Source organism: Hyperoodon ampullatus, assembly GCF_949752795.1.
Source record: "Hyperoodon ampullatus genome assembly, chromosome: 9".
Lineage (NCBI taxonomy): Eukaryota > Metazoa > Chordata > Mammalia > Artiodactyla > Ziphiidae > Hyperoodon > Hyperoodon ampullatus.
Window position 1 is genome coordinate 33,666,246 of NC_136922.1, and position 14,412 is coordinate 33,680,657.

At 44.5% G+C, this 14,412-nt stretch overlaps 1 protein-coding gene across 1 annotated transcript; it reads right to left on the minus strand.

Moving 5' to 3' along the window:
- Positions 1-6,079: 6,079 nt before the first annotated feature.
- On the minus strand, positions 6,080-10,190 carry IL6 (interleukin 6; the record flags this gene model as incomplete). Its single annotated transcript, XM_079710984.1, is given in 6 exon segments — positions 6,080-6,250; positions 7,536-7,682; positions 8,520-8,633; positions 9,739-9,914; positions 10,083-10,137; positions 10,140-10,190. Coding segments are annotated over 6 exon segments (714 nt in total).
- Between the last annotated feature and the right edge of the window lie 4,222 nt (positions 10,191-14,412).

A 14,412-nucleotide genomic window follows, 5' to 3' on the forward strand; every position in this document is an offset into this window, starting at 1 on the left:
GCAATGGCTGCATAGCACAGGGAGATCAGCCCAGTGCTTTATGACCACCTAGAGGGGTGGGATAGGGAGGGAGGGAGGGAGATGCAAGAGGGAGGAGATATGGGGATATATGTATATGTATAGCTGATTCACTTTGTTATATAGCAGAAACTAACACACCATTGTAAAGCAGTTATACTGCAATAAAGATATTAAATTAAAAAAAAAGAAATTTCTGCAATGCTGCAAATACATTGTATCTGCACCGCCCAATATGATAGCCACTAGCATGAATGAAATTGGGGGCCTTCCATTTTAGTGTTATATAATTCTAACGAAATTAAATTTAAAATTAAATGCACACAAGTAACTACTGTGTACCATATTGGACATTGCAGCTATGGATATTGCTATGTTCTGCATGATCAAAGCTGATTCACCACAGTATTTTTTTTCTAATCCACAGAAAGGTGGAAGACAATGGAAGGCAAGTAATATCTTTTTAGGTAAGTGAAAGTAAAATTACAACATCAATTTTACTCACGTTTCATTGGCAAAAACTCAGCCATTGTGTCAGGGGTTCCCAACACCATCCTGAGGTTCAGTGATTTCCTAGGAGGGCTTCCAGGACTCAGTATATATGAGTCACAGGACTCATACTCATGGCTATGATTTATTACAGCAAGAGGATAGAAAACAAACTCAGCAAAGGTCAAAGACACATGGGGTGGATTTTGAAGAAATTAAGCACGAGCTTCCAGTAGTCCTCTCCCAGCAGAGTCACACAGAATGTGCTCAGTTCTTCCAGCAGTGAGTTGTGACAGTATGTGTCTACCAGGGAAATTCATTAGCAACTCAGTGCACGAAGTTTTTAGTGGGGTCCCCTCTGCTTAGCACGTGTTGAAATGTCAGATTCTCAAAAGGAAAGCAGGTGGTTTGTATAAACCATATGGTTTGTACAGGTTAGGCACTCTAATCATTTGGGGAAAGTTTTATATCAGTGTAGGGAACTTTTACCAGTTAAGTTCCCAGATGCCAGCCAAGGGCCATGCCTGTAAGCAGGCTTTTTAAAAGCCTTTTCTAAAGTCTTGGGCCTGCCATCTTCTTTTTTTAGCACAGCCATACCTACCTGCAAAGGAGAATGGGAAATATAGCCTCTAGATAGGTAGCCGCATGGCTAATTCAAACGCTTTTACTGTGGACGAAGTGGAAAATGGATTTGAAAGGATAACTAGAAGTCTCGGATGGAATTTACACACTTTATGACTTTGCACAAGTTGTTTAGACTCTCTGCTCCTTTGGTTAATACATGTGCCTCTGAAATAATACATACATTGAACTGTGCTTGGTGCACAGTAAGTGCTCAATAACAGATTATTATTATCATCGTTATTATTAGTCTAGTCTTAGTCTTTTTTTTTTTTTTTGGCTGTGCTGCGTGGCTTGCGGGAGCCTGTTTCCCAGACCAGGGATCGAACCCAGGCCCCCGCAGTGAAAGTGCTGAGTCCTAACCACTGGACCGCCAGGGAATTCCCAGTCTATACTTAGTCTTATTATTAGTCTATTTATATGGGTTCATTTATCTCTTCCTCTCTATTCTTAACCCAAATAGAAACTCAGAATTTCATCAGGAGTGGAATCTGGACTGCTGCCTTCCTACCAGCTTTCTCTCTTGCAGATTTGGGGTTATTTTCATAGTATAACCTACGTGTCTCAAGCCCCTAGCCTTTGGAGATCATCCTTTCCTTTAGCATCCAAATATTATAACCAGTATCCCCATCCCAAGCCAACTACAGGGAATTCAAACTTCTCCCAAATCTTCCTAAGTGTTCTTGATTTTCTTTTTAAAAATTATTATTTTTTATTCTTGATTTTCTTGGTGGGGTCTTACATGTCCTGATTGCTGCCTGTCACTTCTTGCTTTGAACTCTTTGGTTTCTCCTTGATCACTTCTCTGAATCTCCCTGTGTTTTCAACCTGCCATTGTCCATTTTACTCCCTAAGGTGGACAGGAGCCTCCCTTCATTCTTCAGAGCTGGGCTAGCACAAGGCTGCCATATATTTGCTTTATGTTGGTGAATAAAGCTCATGGAAAGTTTATGAGTAAAGGAGAAGATAAATGAAAATTTGATATTAGATATCACAGTGTCTGAAGTTCTTAAGTCATACCTTGGGGTGCTCCTTCTCACCTTCTCTCTTTCTTGCCTCTCACCTCTCTAGTACTGTTTGCCGTGTTGCTGGAACCCACTACAGAAAACTAGATCTCTTTTGGATATCCTCTATACTACCTCTGGATCAAAGCCTCCTTACCCCATGCCACCAGAAGATGATGAAAAGTCCCTCAACATTTAAAAAACAAAAGCAGGGACTTCCCTGGAGGTCCAGTGGTTAAGACTCCTTGCTCCCAATGCAGGGGGCCTGGGTTCGATCCCTGGTCAGGGAACTAGATCCTGCATGCTACAACTGAAAAGATCCCACATGCCGAAATGAAGATCCTGCACAGCCAAATAAATAAATAAATAAATATTAAAAATCAATAAATAAAAACCCAAAGCAAACAAACCAAAAAAAACCCAAATCAAAAACTCTTTCTAAGAAAATTGCTCTTTATCTTTCTGTTATGTTAACATTTTAATTTAATCCATCCTTCATGCTCTTTCATAATTTAGACCCTATTGCTTCTGCTTCATTTCTACTACTTCTCTACTGCTTCAGCTATTTACAAGTCCTTCAGTTCTTCTAACATGTTCTCTCCAACCTCTGAGCCTTTGCACATGCTGTGCTCACTGCTTGAAACACCTTTCCTTCCTGTCCAAGTGGCTGAATCCTATACATTCTTTTAGTATAAGCTTAATTGTCTTTTATTCTGGGAAGCTTTTCCTGAACCCTCTATTTTAGATTAGACTCTCCTGTTGTGTGCTGTCTAGGAGCTGTTATTAGTTTCCTAGTGCTTCTATAACAAATTACCACAAACTGTGTGGCTTAAAACAATAGGAATTTATTCCCCCACAGTTTTGGAGGATAGATGTCTGCAGTCAAGGTGTAAGCAGGACCATGCTTTCTGAAGGCTCTAGGAGAGGATCATTTCTTGCCTCTTCTGGTGGTTGTCAATAGTCCTCGGTGATCCTTGGTTTATAGATGCACCTCTCCAATGTCTGCCTCCCTCTTCAAATAGACTTCTCCTCTGTGTGTCTCTCTGTGTCTCTTTCATTCTTATAAGGCCCACCCAAATGACTTCATCTTATCTTGATTACATCTGCAAAGATCTTATCTATAAATCTTTTGAGGCGGGGGGCTACGTACTTAGGATGGTAGCACACATACTTAGCATACAGTATAGGAGTTATTTCTTTAAATTGTTTTCCCTAGACTGTAAGTTCCCTGAGAGCAGAGACCTAGTCTGTTTTATTAACCATTATATCCCCAGGGCCTGGCAGAGAATTCTGGCCCATTGCAGAATCTCAGAGAATATTTGAATAAATGAATAAATGAAAACTCTCAAATCCAAAATTCTCTGGATTCTCCATTTAACTCCTACCTCTTCCCTCTCTCAAAGCTTCAGCATCCTCTAGAATTCCTGAATCTTAGTGAACAATCACCAGATCCTACTGAACTAGCTCCTAGCTACCTTTTGCCAATGACTGCCATTGCCTTCTCTCCTCTAGGCATTATCACCATCCTGATTCATCTCCTCCCTGGACTACAATGAAGGCCTCTGGTATGTTCCTCCAACATTTTCTTCCAGCCTCTTTCCCATCCATTCCCCACACTGCAACTTGAGTGATCATGTCAAAATGTAAATCCCAGATGTCAATCTACTCCTTAAAATCTGTCAATGCCTTCTCACCACAAATGGGATAAATTCCAAATTTATATGGCTTTTATAAATTATATTTTGATATTAATATGGCTTTATATTAATATGGCTTCTGATGCTGTCAATATTCTGGTCCCAGGCTCCCTCTCCATCCACTCTCAACTACCCTGCTTCTCATTCTTTATGCCCTGGACATAATGTACTTTTCATGGTCTCAACCATGGTGTGCTCTTTGTTGGTTCAAACCATTGCACATGCTGTTCCCTCGGACTGGAATTCTCTTCCCACCCATCTTGGCCTGGCTAACCCCACATATCTTTCACATCTCAGCCCAAACTTCTCCTCCTCAATTAACCCTCCATGACTGCCCTCCCCAGGCTTAGTTAGGTCCCTCTGCTATTGGGGCCCCTAGTATAGGTTCTCTGTGTGCCTCACATTTCTCTTTTGTAAACTTCATCACGTTTACATCCTTTATTCAACATCTGTCTTCCTGCCATGGCGTAAACAACACGAACAAACATGTTTACTTGTTCACCCACGCATCCCCAGCATCACCTGACTTATATATGGTGCTCCAAACATTCTCGTTTGAGAATGGATGTGTTGGCTGACTGCTATTTCTCTTTGTTCTTTGATTTGGCTCTAATTTTGGGATGCCCGCTTGTGATGAATGGTTTCTAGAAAACAGAGTATGTGGTTCTTCTCTTGCTTGACGCCTCTCAGTTTTTGACCCCTGTGGACTTTCCCTTGCTCAGCAGAACTCCTCCCCTGGAGGAAGACATCCGTGGTGGTTAGGGTGGGGAAAGCTTTATTAGAAGACAGAACTTTTATATGGCTGGGGCTTAAAAGGGGAAATCTTTGCCAAATTCCCAACATAGCGTTGACGTGGGACGGAGGGCCATGTGCACTTACCCAGATTGTCTCTCTCACCACCACTCTCAGCGGGCGTGAGAGGAGAAGGCAGACAGGGAATGTTGCTGGTGGGAAAGAAAATGGAGGGAAGTACACAGGCACCGACTAGTCACTGCCTCCTCTGGAAGGTCTTAGAATATTTCTTCCCAAGTCTTGCTAGTTTTTCCTTAAGATAAAGATTCATAAGTGCACAGTACTTGTAATTTCCCCACTCATTGACCAACAGCATGTATCCTTAAGAACGGACGTGTCTTAGATTTGATTATTTATGTGTGGTTTCTTCATTCAGCAAGGGTTTATTGGGGCCTCCTATGTTCGGGTTCTGGGCCGTGGGCTCCGGATGCAAAGATGAATACAATAGAGTCTGCCTTCTTGAGGAACCCCATGCTGGCTGGAAAGAAAAATCAACCCATTTTAAGATGTGATACAATGTGGTCAGTGCTGTGATGGACAGGTCTGTGCAGTGTTTGAGGAACCCAGAGGAGAGAGGCAGAAATTCTAGTTATTATTTGGAAACTTGCACATTGCTGTGTCTTCTGCAAGTGGTTGCACCATGTTAAAGGCTTTTGATTGCATCTTTAAATGTATTCCGCGTATCCTCTTGGGATTTTCTACATCATCTGTCAGTTCCCTGGGGGGTAGTGTGACCTAAAGGTTAAGAGTAGGGAGCCTGGAGGCAGGTAGACCTGGATTTCAAATCTGTGGTTTACCTTACAGCTGGTGACTGAGGGAATCACTCTCCCACATCCAGAAAAAAAAGTATGCAAATGCAAGGATTAAATATGATGCATGCAACACATTTAGCTTGGTACCTGACATTCAGTAGGTGTTCAGTCATATCTTTCTCCAGGTGACTGCACCTTTTTTTTTTAGTGGTGGTGGAAGCGATGGAAACTAGTTTATACTAAGCTTCACAGGACACACAAAGGTTTAGTTGCTAATTTTTTTTAAAAAGGCCTTTATTGGTATAAAAACAATTTAAACATTATATAAATACAATATAAATATTTCTTTTAAAAATATGTATAAGTTAGCATTTTTTTGAGGTAAGCCTACACATTCCAATAAATGATCTGGCTCTGAAACAACAAGGATATTCAAGCCGCATAGCCATTTTTACGATACTTTTTCAAAACAAGTATATAAAATATTTCAAGAGGCATTTCATAAAAATATAAATATCTATCACTTACATAAATTAACTCGATATCACATATTTAAATATCAATAAATTAAAAATAATTAAAATAGTGTCCTAACGCTCATACTTTTAGTTCTTCATAGAGAACAACGTAAGTTATGTGCCCAGTGGACAGGTTTCTGACAAGAGGAGGGAATGCCCATGAACTACAGCAATCTTAGGTGCCCCAGCTACTTTATCCGAATAGCCCTCAGGCTGAACTGCAGGAAATTCTCAAGGCTTCGCAGGATGAGGATAATCTTTGTGTTCTTCATCCAGTCATCGTTCTGTGACTGCAGATTATTCATCAGGCTGGCATTTGTAGTTGGGTCAGGGGTGGTTACTTCATCTGGATTCTTTACCTGAAGAGAACAGGAAACAAAAGGAATTGTTTAAATACTGAACAAATCTTTTGCAGTGGAGAGATACTGTGGCCTGTGGGAAGATGTTCAAATTGGGGTGAAGGAGCGGATTGGGGCCACCTGCCTTGACTTGCCCAGATAGGGGGAGGTGCCTCTCCTCTGAGCCCACAGAGCTTAGGACCCGCTCACAGCAGCTGAGCTCTAATCTTTTTGCTGCTCTGTCTCCGTTAGACCCTAAGCATTCCATGGGTAGCCATAGTATCTTACTTGTCTTCTGTTATCCTAAACAGTGCCTGGCGCATAGTCGGAATTCAATAGATAAATGAAGAACTTTTAGTTAAAGGCATTTTAATAGGTTCTTCAGGGAACTCTAATACTTTTCTCTGGTTTTGCTCTCACCCATTCATCCCGCATCTGTTAAGAGTCCACTGCTCTGAGGGCTTGAAGAGGACTGGGCAACACCTTTCAATGGACCCACTCACATGGAGCTAAGTAATTGTGGAAGGCCTTGCACCTCCAAGTGTGATCCTGGGGCACTGCAGCCTCAGCATCACCAGAAGCTTGTTAGAAATGTGAGTCTCAGGTCTCAACCCAGACCTGCTGAATCAGACTCCGCATTGTAACAGGATCCTCCAGGAAACTCGTGTGCACCTTAAAGTGGGAGAAGCCCTGGTTTAGGGCAACCTGGTTTAGCCCTGGTTTAGAAAAGGCAGAGGCAGGATTAGCACCCATGTGCCTGCTTCTCAGTCCAGGGCCCTTCTCTTCATGCTTTGGCTCATCCACAAATTGTGCCATCAGGCCTCCACCATGTGGCATTTGAATGGCTAGCTGGTAGTGACCAAAGCTCTTGGTACCTGCTCTTTCAGCCTCTCGCCATTTCTCTGCATTAACTCTTTGGCAAAAGAGTAAGGGAAAGGAGTTGAAACTACCATAATAACACGAATGTCAATTGGCAATATTAAAATAATTTTTAATTGCTCTTTGCTCTGTTTTGTGGATCACTATGTGAAGTTGAATGTGCTTTCTTCTGCCTCTACAGGTATTTTTTTCTTATTTCTTAAGCTCTTAGAAGTTGATGTTAAAACCCTCCCCATTTAACAGAGTTTTAAATACAGTTATTGATGTCTTTTGCAGAAGAGAGCAAAAAGAAAAAGTTTTAACTATCAGGAAATATTTCTCAGATCCTTTCCTTCACACATGGCCATCTCTTTTGAATTGGCTCTGCACTGCCGAGTTGTCTAGGCTGCTTTCTTTGAGCCAAGTGAGGGGATGAGAAGACACCCACCTTTTGCCTCAGGATCTGGACCAGTGCTTTGATACTAATCTGCACAGCCTCGATGCTTCCCTTATCACCCTCATACTCGTTCTGGAGGTAGTCCAGGTATATCTGATACTCCAGAAGACCAGTGGTGATTCTCATCAAGCAAGTCTCCTAAGAGGAAAGATGGTGGGAAAACTGGTTATTGCTAGGAAGACATAATCGATTTTAAAAGTTAAAATTGCTCTAATTCAATAACTTCTCCATCTGCCCCTCCAGGGAACTTCAAGTACTTCTTAAGCATCATGTTTTGAGACATGATGCTGAAGCTGCAGTGCTCCAGGATCACACTTGGATGCTCAAAGAATCATGTCTCATGTTTTGAGACCTGTTGTTTAAGGACAGCATCAGCTGCCCCATTTAAAATGTCTGGACAGTGAGAGGCACCGCTTCATTTCCCCAAAGCCCAGTAGATGCTAGATTGTGGCAAGGGGCCTTCCTCTGATTCTCTCCATAATGCTCTTCCCTCTGGCTGCACTCCTGCCCTTGTCAACATCGGGTGGAAAGCTTCTTTTATGAAATAAAAGGGCTGAAACCTCCTTTTATGAAATAATCAGAAGTCAGTGGAGGTTATGTCACTGTCTAGCAGGAGAAGGGTATAGAGAATGACCTCAGCAGGGAGGGCAGGCCTGGATCCTGCCAAGGGCAGCCAAAGAGGAGAAAGGTCCCTGGACCAACTTACCCAGGATGAACTAGCTAAACCTCTGGGGTTTCCTAACATTTGACTGTTGTGAAAATTCCAGCACAGAGGGGCTATCTCTGACCAAGTCGTTCAAAACTAAGTTGGCTTTAATAGCGTTTAAGTTGGCCTCCTCATGGAATTTACATGATGCTCTTCACATTTATCCCCTTCTTGATTGCCTGCCTGGCCTATATGTATACAGACACTGCATGCAAGAGGGAGAACTTTTTACTAAGGAGTAGCTAAAAGTGAACGTATTGCATTCGTACCTGATTGAACCCAGATTGGAAGCATCCATCTTTTTCTGCCATTTTTGGAAGGTTCAGGTTGTTTTCTGCCAGTGCCTCCTTGCTGTTTTCACACTTGTCATACTTCTCACACATCTGAGAAAGAATATCAGAACCGTTATCGTATAAGTGCCCCTAAAGCAAACACCACTAGAGGGCTGATGCCCTCTGGCCCTCATGGCCAGAAAGTTCTCTAAGAAAAGTGAAATCACAATCCATTAGCCTTCAGGCAAGCAAGGTCTACAGGAGATGAGCACACTTGGGTTCAATTCTAGCCTCACCTGTGACTTCACGTTTATGACCTATTCCAAGTATCAGTGTCCCTATCTCTCCAAGTTGGGGATAATGAAATACCTCCCCTGTAAGTTTATTGTGAGGATAAGACACAATATTTATATAAAGTGCCTGGCACATAGTAGGTACTTAATAAATAACAGTAATTTTGATGATAATTGGGTGAATATAATTTGAGCCATAGAATGTCCCAGCTGGAAGGACCCTTCAGATCATCTAGTCCAATTCCATAATTTTACAGATGGGGCCCAGAGGTGGTAGAGAATTTGCCCAAGATCACAAAGCTTGTTCAGCAGAACCAGAACTAGATTTGGGGCTCCCAATCCCCTCTCCAGTATTCTTTCCTTTCTACCAAAGCAGAGCCAAAGTACCTTACATTTAAAGCTTGGGAGCTGCTTTAACCTACCTACGATTTTGCCGCTTCAGTGGGCTATTAGGTATGCATCTTATATGCCAGAATAACTTTGGGGAATCCCTAACCACTGAGCTGGTGTCACCTAAAAGAACTGTGACTGTCCTGAGAAGCTGTACAGTCATTTCAGGTGGTGATTTTTAATCCTCCCAAAGTCCGAAACACGAAAAAGATTGACAGACCTTATTTTTTGGTAATGAAAAAGGAAGTCCTGAGAGGCAGTGTGACCTTCCGCTCACACCAAGTGTGGAGCTGAGAATGGGCCAGGGAGCATGGATCCCAGCCCCACTGTAGATTCTCCAAGAGGAAAAGGAACTACCTGGGACCAGCAGCAGAGGAGAAATTACAGGACACAGTCTGCCCCTTAGGCTTCAAATCTAAATTGCCTCCCAACCCAGCAAAGACCTCCCAGTGCAGGATCCCCCATCCACATCCAAGGGCAAGGAAATAGGTGCCCACACAGGCCCTGCATCACCCTCAGGCGAGCCTACCTACCTCCTTTCTCATTGCAGAGATTTTGCCGAGGATGTACTTAATGAGAGCTTCAGTTTTGTCTGGAGAGGTGAGGAGAATTCTGTCTGAAGTGGTATCATCTTTGAAATCTTCTCCCATGGGTCCCGGGGTAGGGAAAGCAGTAGCCGTCACCAGGAGCAGCCCCAGGGAGAAGGCGACTGTGCCGGAGGGAAGGGAGAGCAGCCAGTGAGCAGACCGCACCGCTGGGGGAGCTGTGCTTCTGGCTGCTGGCCGCCCGCCAGCCCTCAGGGCAGCGGATACACACCGCCTCCCTGGCCCAGCACGGCTGCCAGCCAGTTCCAGGGCGAGGGATTTCCTTCACTTACTTGTGGAGAGGGAGTTCATAGCTGGGTTCCTGGAGGGCAAATGGAGCTCTCTTTCTCGTTGCTGGTGGGCTCGAGGGCAGACTGAACCTCAGATATCCCCGGTCTCATATTTATTGGGGGTTGAAACTCTAATATTGAGACTCATGGGAAAATCCCACATTTGATAAATCTTTGTTGGAGGATGGGGGTGGGACCAGAGCGGGTGGGGCTGATTGGAAACCTTATTAAGATTGTGCAATGTGACGTCCTTTAGCATCACAGGAATCACAACTAGGGGAAAAAAGTCATTACCAAGGCTAGTCCTCAGAAGCTGGATCACTCTTCCTTTACTTTCTGTTTTTTTTTTTTCTTTTAGTGACTCAGCACATTGGCATGTCTTGAGAAGGAAAGTAAAGCTGAAATCATGCACGAAGTTTTACGGCGGGGTGGCGGGGGGCGGGGAAGCTAAGGCTGACTATGGTTAAAAAATACTTTAATTACCAGATTAACTGGCTGGGATTTAGTATTCCAGTTTATTGGTATTTGTGAAAAACCTGAGATGAGTTTCCTCAGACCACCCCACAGCCCACCGGCCTGGGTTACAAATAAGATACTGCGAGCCCTCTGCAGTACTTTTTTTCCGGGCTCTCGCCGTGACCAGCTGTTGCAGAACCGCCTGACTGCCCCCGAATCTCGTGCACTAGTCGCTAGGAGTCTCCAGGTGCAGTGTGGGTGCATACGTAAATGACTCCTTTTTGCCACCACGTGGCATCTGCCGTCTTCCTCCTCACCTGCTCCAGCTCACTTTGGCCAGGTCAGTGGTAGCCCTGCTCACTCCCCAGTGGCCTTTTGGGGATCCTCCCCATGAAGACTTTGATCTCTGTGCCATGGGGGTTGTCTTGTAGTGCTGGTGCTGTCCCCTCCACTGGCCACAGGGTGACCCTGCTCCCATGGGGAGCCCCGAGGACCCTGGGCGGGTTCTGGGTCTGTTGGAGTCCTCAATTTACTGACACACACACTGGGTTCAGGGCAGAAGTGGGGAGAATACTACTCACCTCTTTGATGGGATGTCAAAGGAGGACCTTGTGGCATTTTCTGGATCTTGTGTTCATAGCACCCCCCTGCTGTATGACTTGATTTGAATCCAGAAGCGGCTGAGGAGAATCTACTTGTAGAACAGGGTTCTAGGTTCGGAATCAGGCTTCCCCTCCAATGCCTCAGCCTTCCAATTTGGGTTGAACTTGTACGGGCTTCCTCAGTCCTCACAAGAGGGTCCTTGGTTTCATGCAAATGGAGTCTATACCAGGGTGCCCCACCAGTCTCCAGAACACCCAGACAGCTCAGAAGATTGGTTCCAGGCTGAGACTAGGACCCTTGTATGGCACCAAAAAAAAGAAAAAAAAAATTTTTTTTTGTTTACAAAACACAGTGTTAACATCACAATCAGCTTCTTTGCTTTGCAAAGAGGATCTTGTCAGGATTGCTAAAACAAGGACCTCAGCCAGGGTATTTAAAATATGAATCGATTTACTCAAGTTTTGTTTTGCGCACAACATGTTGGGACCTGCCTGTTGGGGAAAGTGAGGTCATTCATTCTTTCACTGATTTTCTAAACAGAGGCAGGTCCTGCGGTGGTGGTAGCAGGGTTTTGAGTTTGAAAATGAAAATGGGAGAGGTTGGCCGAATGGTTTCGCTTTTAGTGCTCTTGGGTCTTGAGCAACTCAGACACCCGCAGCCAAGCCTCCTGCACTGAACGAAGCCACCTCTCTGGCTCCCCTGCGATGCATGTGCTAGGCCTCTGTAGTGTGGGACTGCTTCTTCTCACTTTTCTATTTTTTAGAAAATACGACTCAGTAAATTTCAAAGACTTAGAGACTCAACAACATACAGAGTTTTCTTTTCAATTAAAAGTTTTAAAAATAGGAAGTACATGTGCTTGATAAAATGTTTGAACAGAACATACAGGGAAAAGTAAGTCTCCTTCCTTTCCAGCTCCTCTCCCCAGAGGTAGCACCTGACCCACGGTGTTTTCAGCTAAATCCTCTGTTACCCTAATCTGGGTAAGGTTTTCTTGGCTACCTAGGTACTCACCTCTGTATTTACATTATTGGTTTATATATTGTGTAGACATACACACACTTGTGCACAAAGATATACGCACTGTAATTTCCCATTGTCTAGTTGCCACCTAGGCGATTCCCTACGGGCAGGCACATGGCAGAGCATGGGCTCTTGAGTTCACACAGCTTGGGTTTAAAGCCCAGCTCTGCCACTTGCTGTTTGACACTGGCTAAGAAACCCCAAGGATCTGTGCCCTTGGTTGCTCATCTATAAAACTGGGATAATAACAGTTCTTCCCACATTGCTGTGGTGAAGACTGAGAGAGATGAAGTGTGAAAAATCCCTGGAGCATAGTAATCCTGCAATTAACACTTGCTCTTTGTAACATTCCTAGGCTTGGGGTCTCTGCCGTGGAGAAAACTCTTCCAGCTCAGCTCTGTCAGGCAGTCCACGTGGAGTCTTGCTTATGAATGAGCCAGACTACTATGGCAGTGGTCAGCTGGTCTCCCAGTCTTTTTTCCTCTGAAGAAAGGAGACTCCGTGTTTTGTTGAAAGTTAAGTGGAAGATGAAGAAAAAAGAAGTGATTTCCTCTCTCTCTCTCTATTTTTTTTAAGAACATTAAGATCCCCAAACCTGGTCTCTCAGTTTAGATAATGAGCCCAGCTTGTGTCTTGCTGCTACACTGTTTTCAAGGCTTTCTGCTAAGTGTTTTTATGACAGAAGCTCCCAGCCTTCCCTGTCCATGGTCATCATCATTATTCAAAATTTTCAACGTGGCCCTCGAGTGTGAGGGGGCCTGACTTAATCCCAGATCTTGTGCTCTGGCAATCAGGAAAGGGCAAATAGTGTGAGGGTAGGAATGCATGTGTGTGGGGAGATTGGAGGATACTGCCACCACCTTGCACATTGCTAGCATCTAGGGTCTTTATTAGTATCCTGGCCTTGGGCTGGCATTTGCTTATGGGAGAAAAGGGCTCTCCTTTGCTCCAGAGCATAAATGCAGCATCTGTAGCTCCACCATGATAGCTTCCTTCCTTTGGATCTCAGTGGATTTTCCTCTTGAGCTCATCCCTCATATTTTAATATGTACATATGGCCAGGAAAGGCCATGCTGTCAGTTTGATTAACTAATAACCTCAGCTACTGGATTGCACCATCAGTAATTTGAAGTGACTACCAGCTGAGACCAAGAGAGGTCTGACAAATGGGAGTATCTGGGGAGGAAGAAGGAAAACCAAGGTAGCTTTGCTTCCTCTACCCTTATCTAAGGCTGGCTGGTCCTGTCTGTGCCCCTTAGAATTACTGCCCATGACTGCCCTCTTACATGTTGTGGAGTCCAGTTCAGAGAGTCCATCACTGCATTCGAGGTGAAGGGGAAAAAGTAACTTCCAATTAGTGTTAAGCTCTCAGAAGAAGAGGTGATGTCCACATCTCATAGGTTAAAATGTAGGGTTGCACTCCTCTATCTTTATTCCGGTGGGTAGGGGGTGGGTTGGTTCTGCGATTTAGCAGGAGGGAGTATCCCAAGAAAAAAGAGAAGTCACCGGGTGCTAGGGAACTTGCAGTTGCTGTCAGAGTGTTGTTTCACTTGTCACTAAGTCATAAGAAGTCTATAAACTGAAACAGTGGGTTATTTAACAGCTCCTTCCGGGACTGAGTCCTACTCAGCAGATATCAGCCAGGCCTGTAAGGCTGTGGGAAATGTCTTTGCTTTGAGAAAAGTGGTTGTATTACTTGGAGAGAGAATATTAGGGACATGTGGTATGTCTACTTGGAAAGGGCTGGCTGCTCTGGGAGGGCAGCCAGGCCTGGAGACCAAAGCTCTGGGCAGTTCCCAGGCTGGCCCAGTCTCAGTCCTGGCCCTCACAACCTCAGCTCTGATGTCCTTTTGTAGTTCCCAGAGACTTCTTGGTCTGGCCTCAGCTTTTTGGAGGGCAAAGGTGTGCTGTGGTTGGGTGTAGCTCTTCCTCTGTTAGGAAGGGGCACGACTGCTGTGCTGGGATTCTGATCCACAACTGTGCAGGGAGGTCATCTGTCCTGTGCCCTCGTTGTTTTGCTATGTGCTGAGTTACCGTCCCCTGCTGAAGTGGAAAATCCCATGCATTTTAGGAGGGAAGTGGCTTCTCCTGGGACAACTTCCCTTCCTTGGGGAAGACTCCCCTTCCTTGGGGACCAGCCCTCTCCCCACGTCCCCTTTCCAGTGGTCTCCAGGCCTGGAAGAGAGTGCCCGAGAAGCCGGGTTGGTGATGCCATCTTACTTGGCTGATCCCGAAGGAGCCCCACCACCCT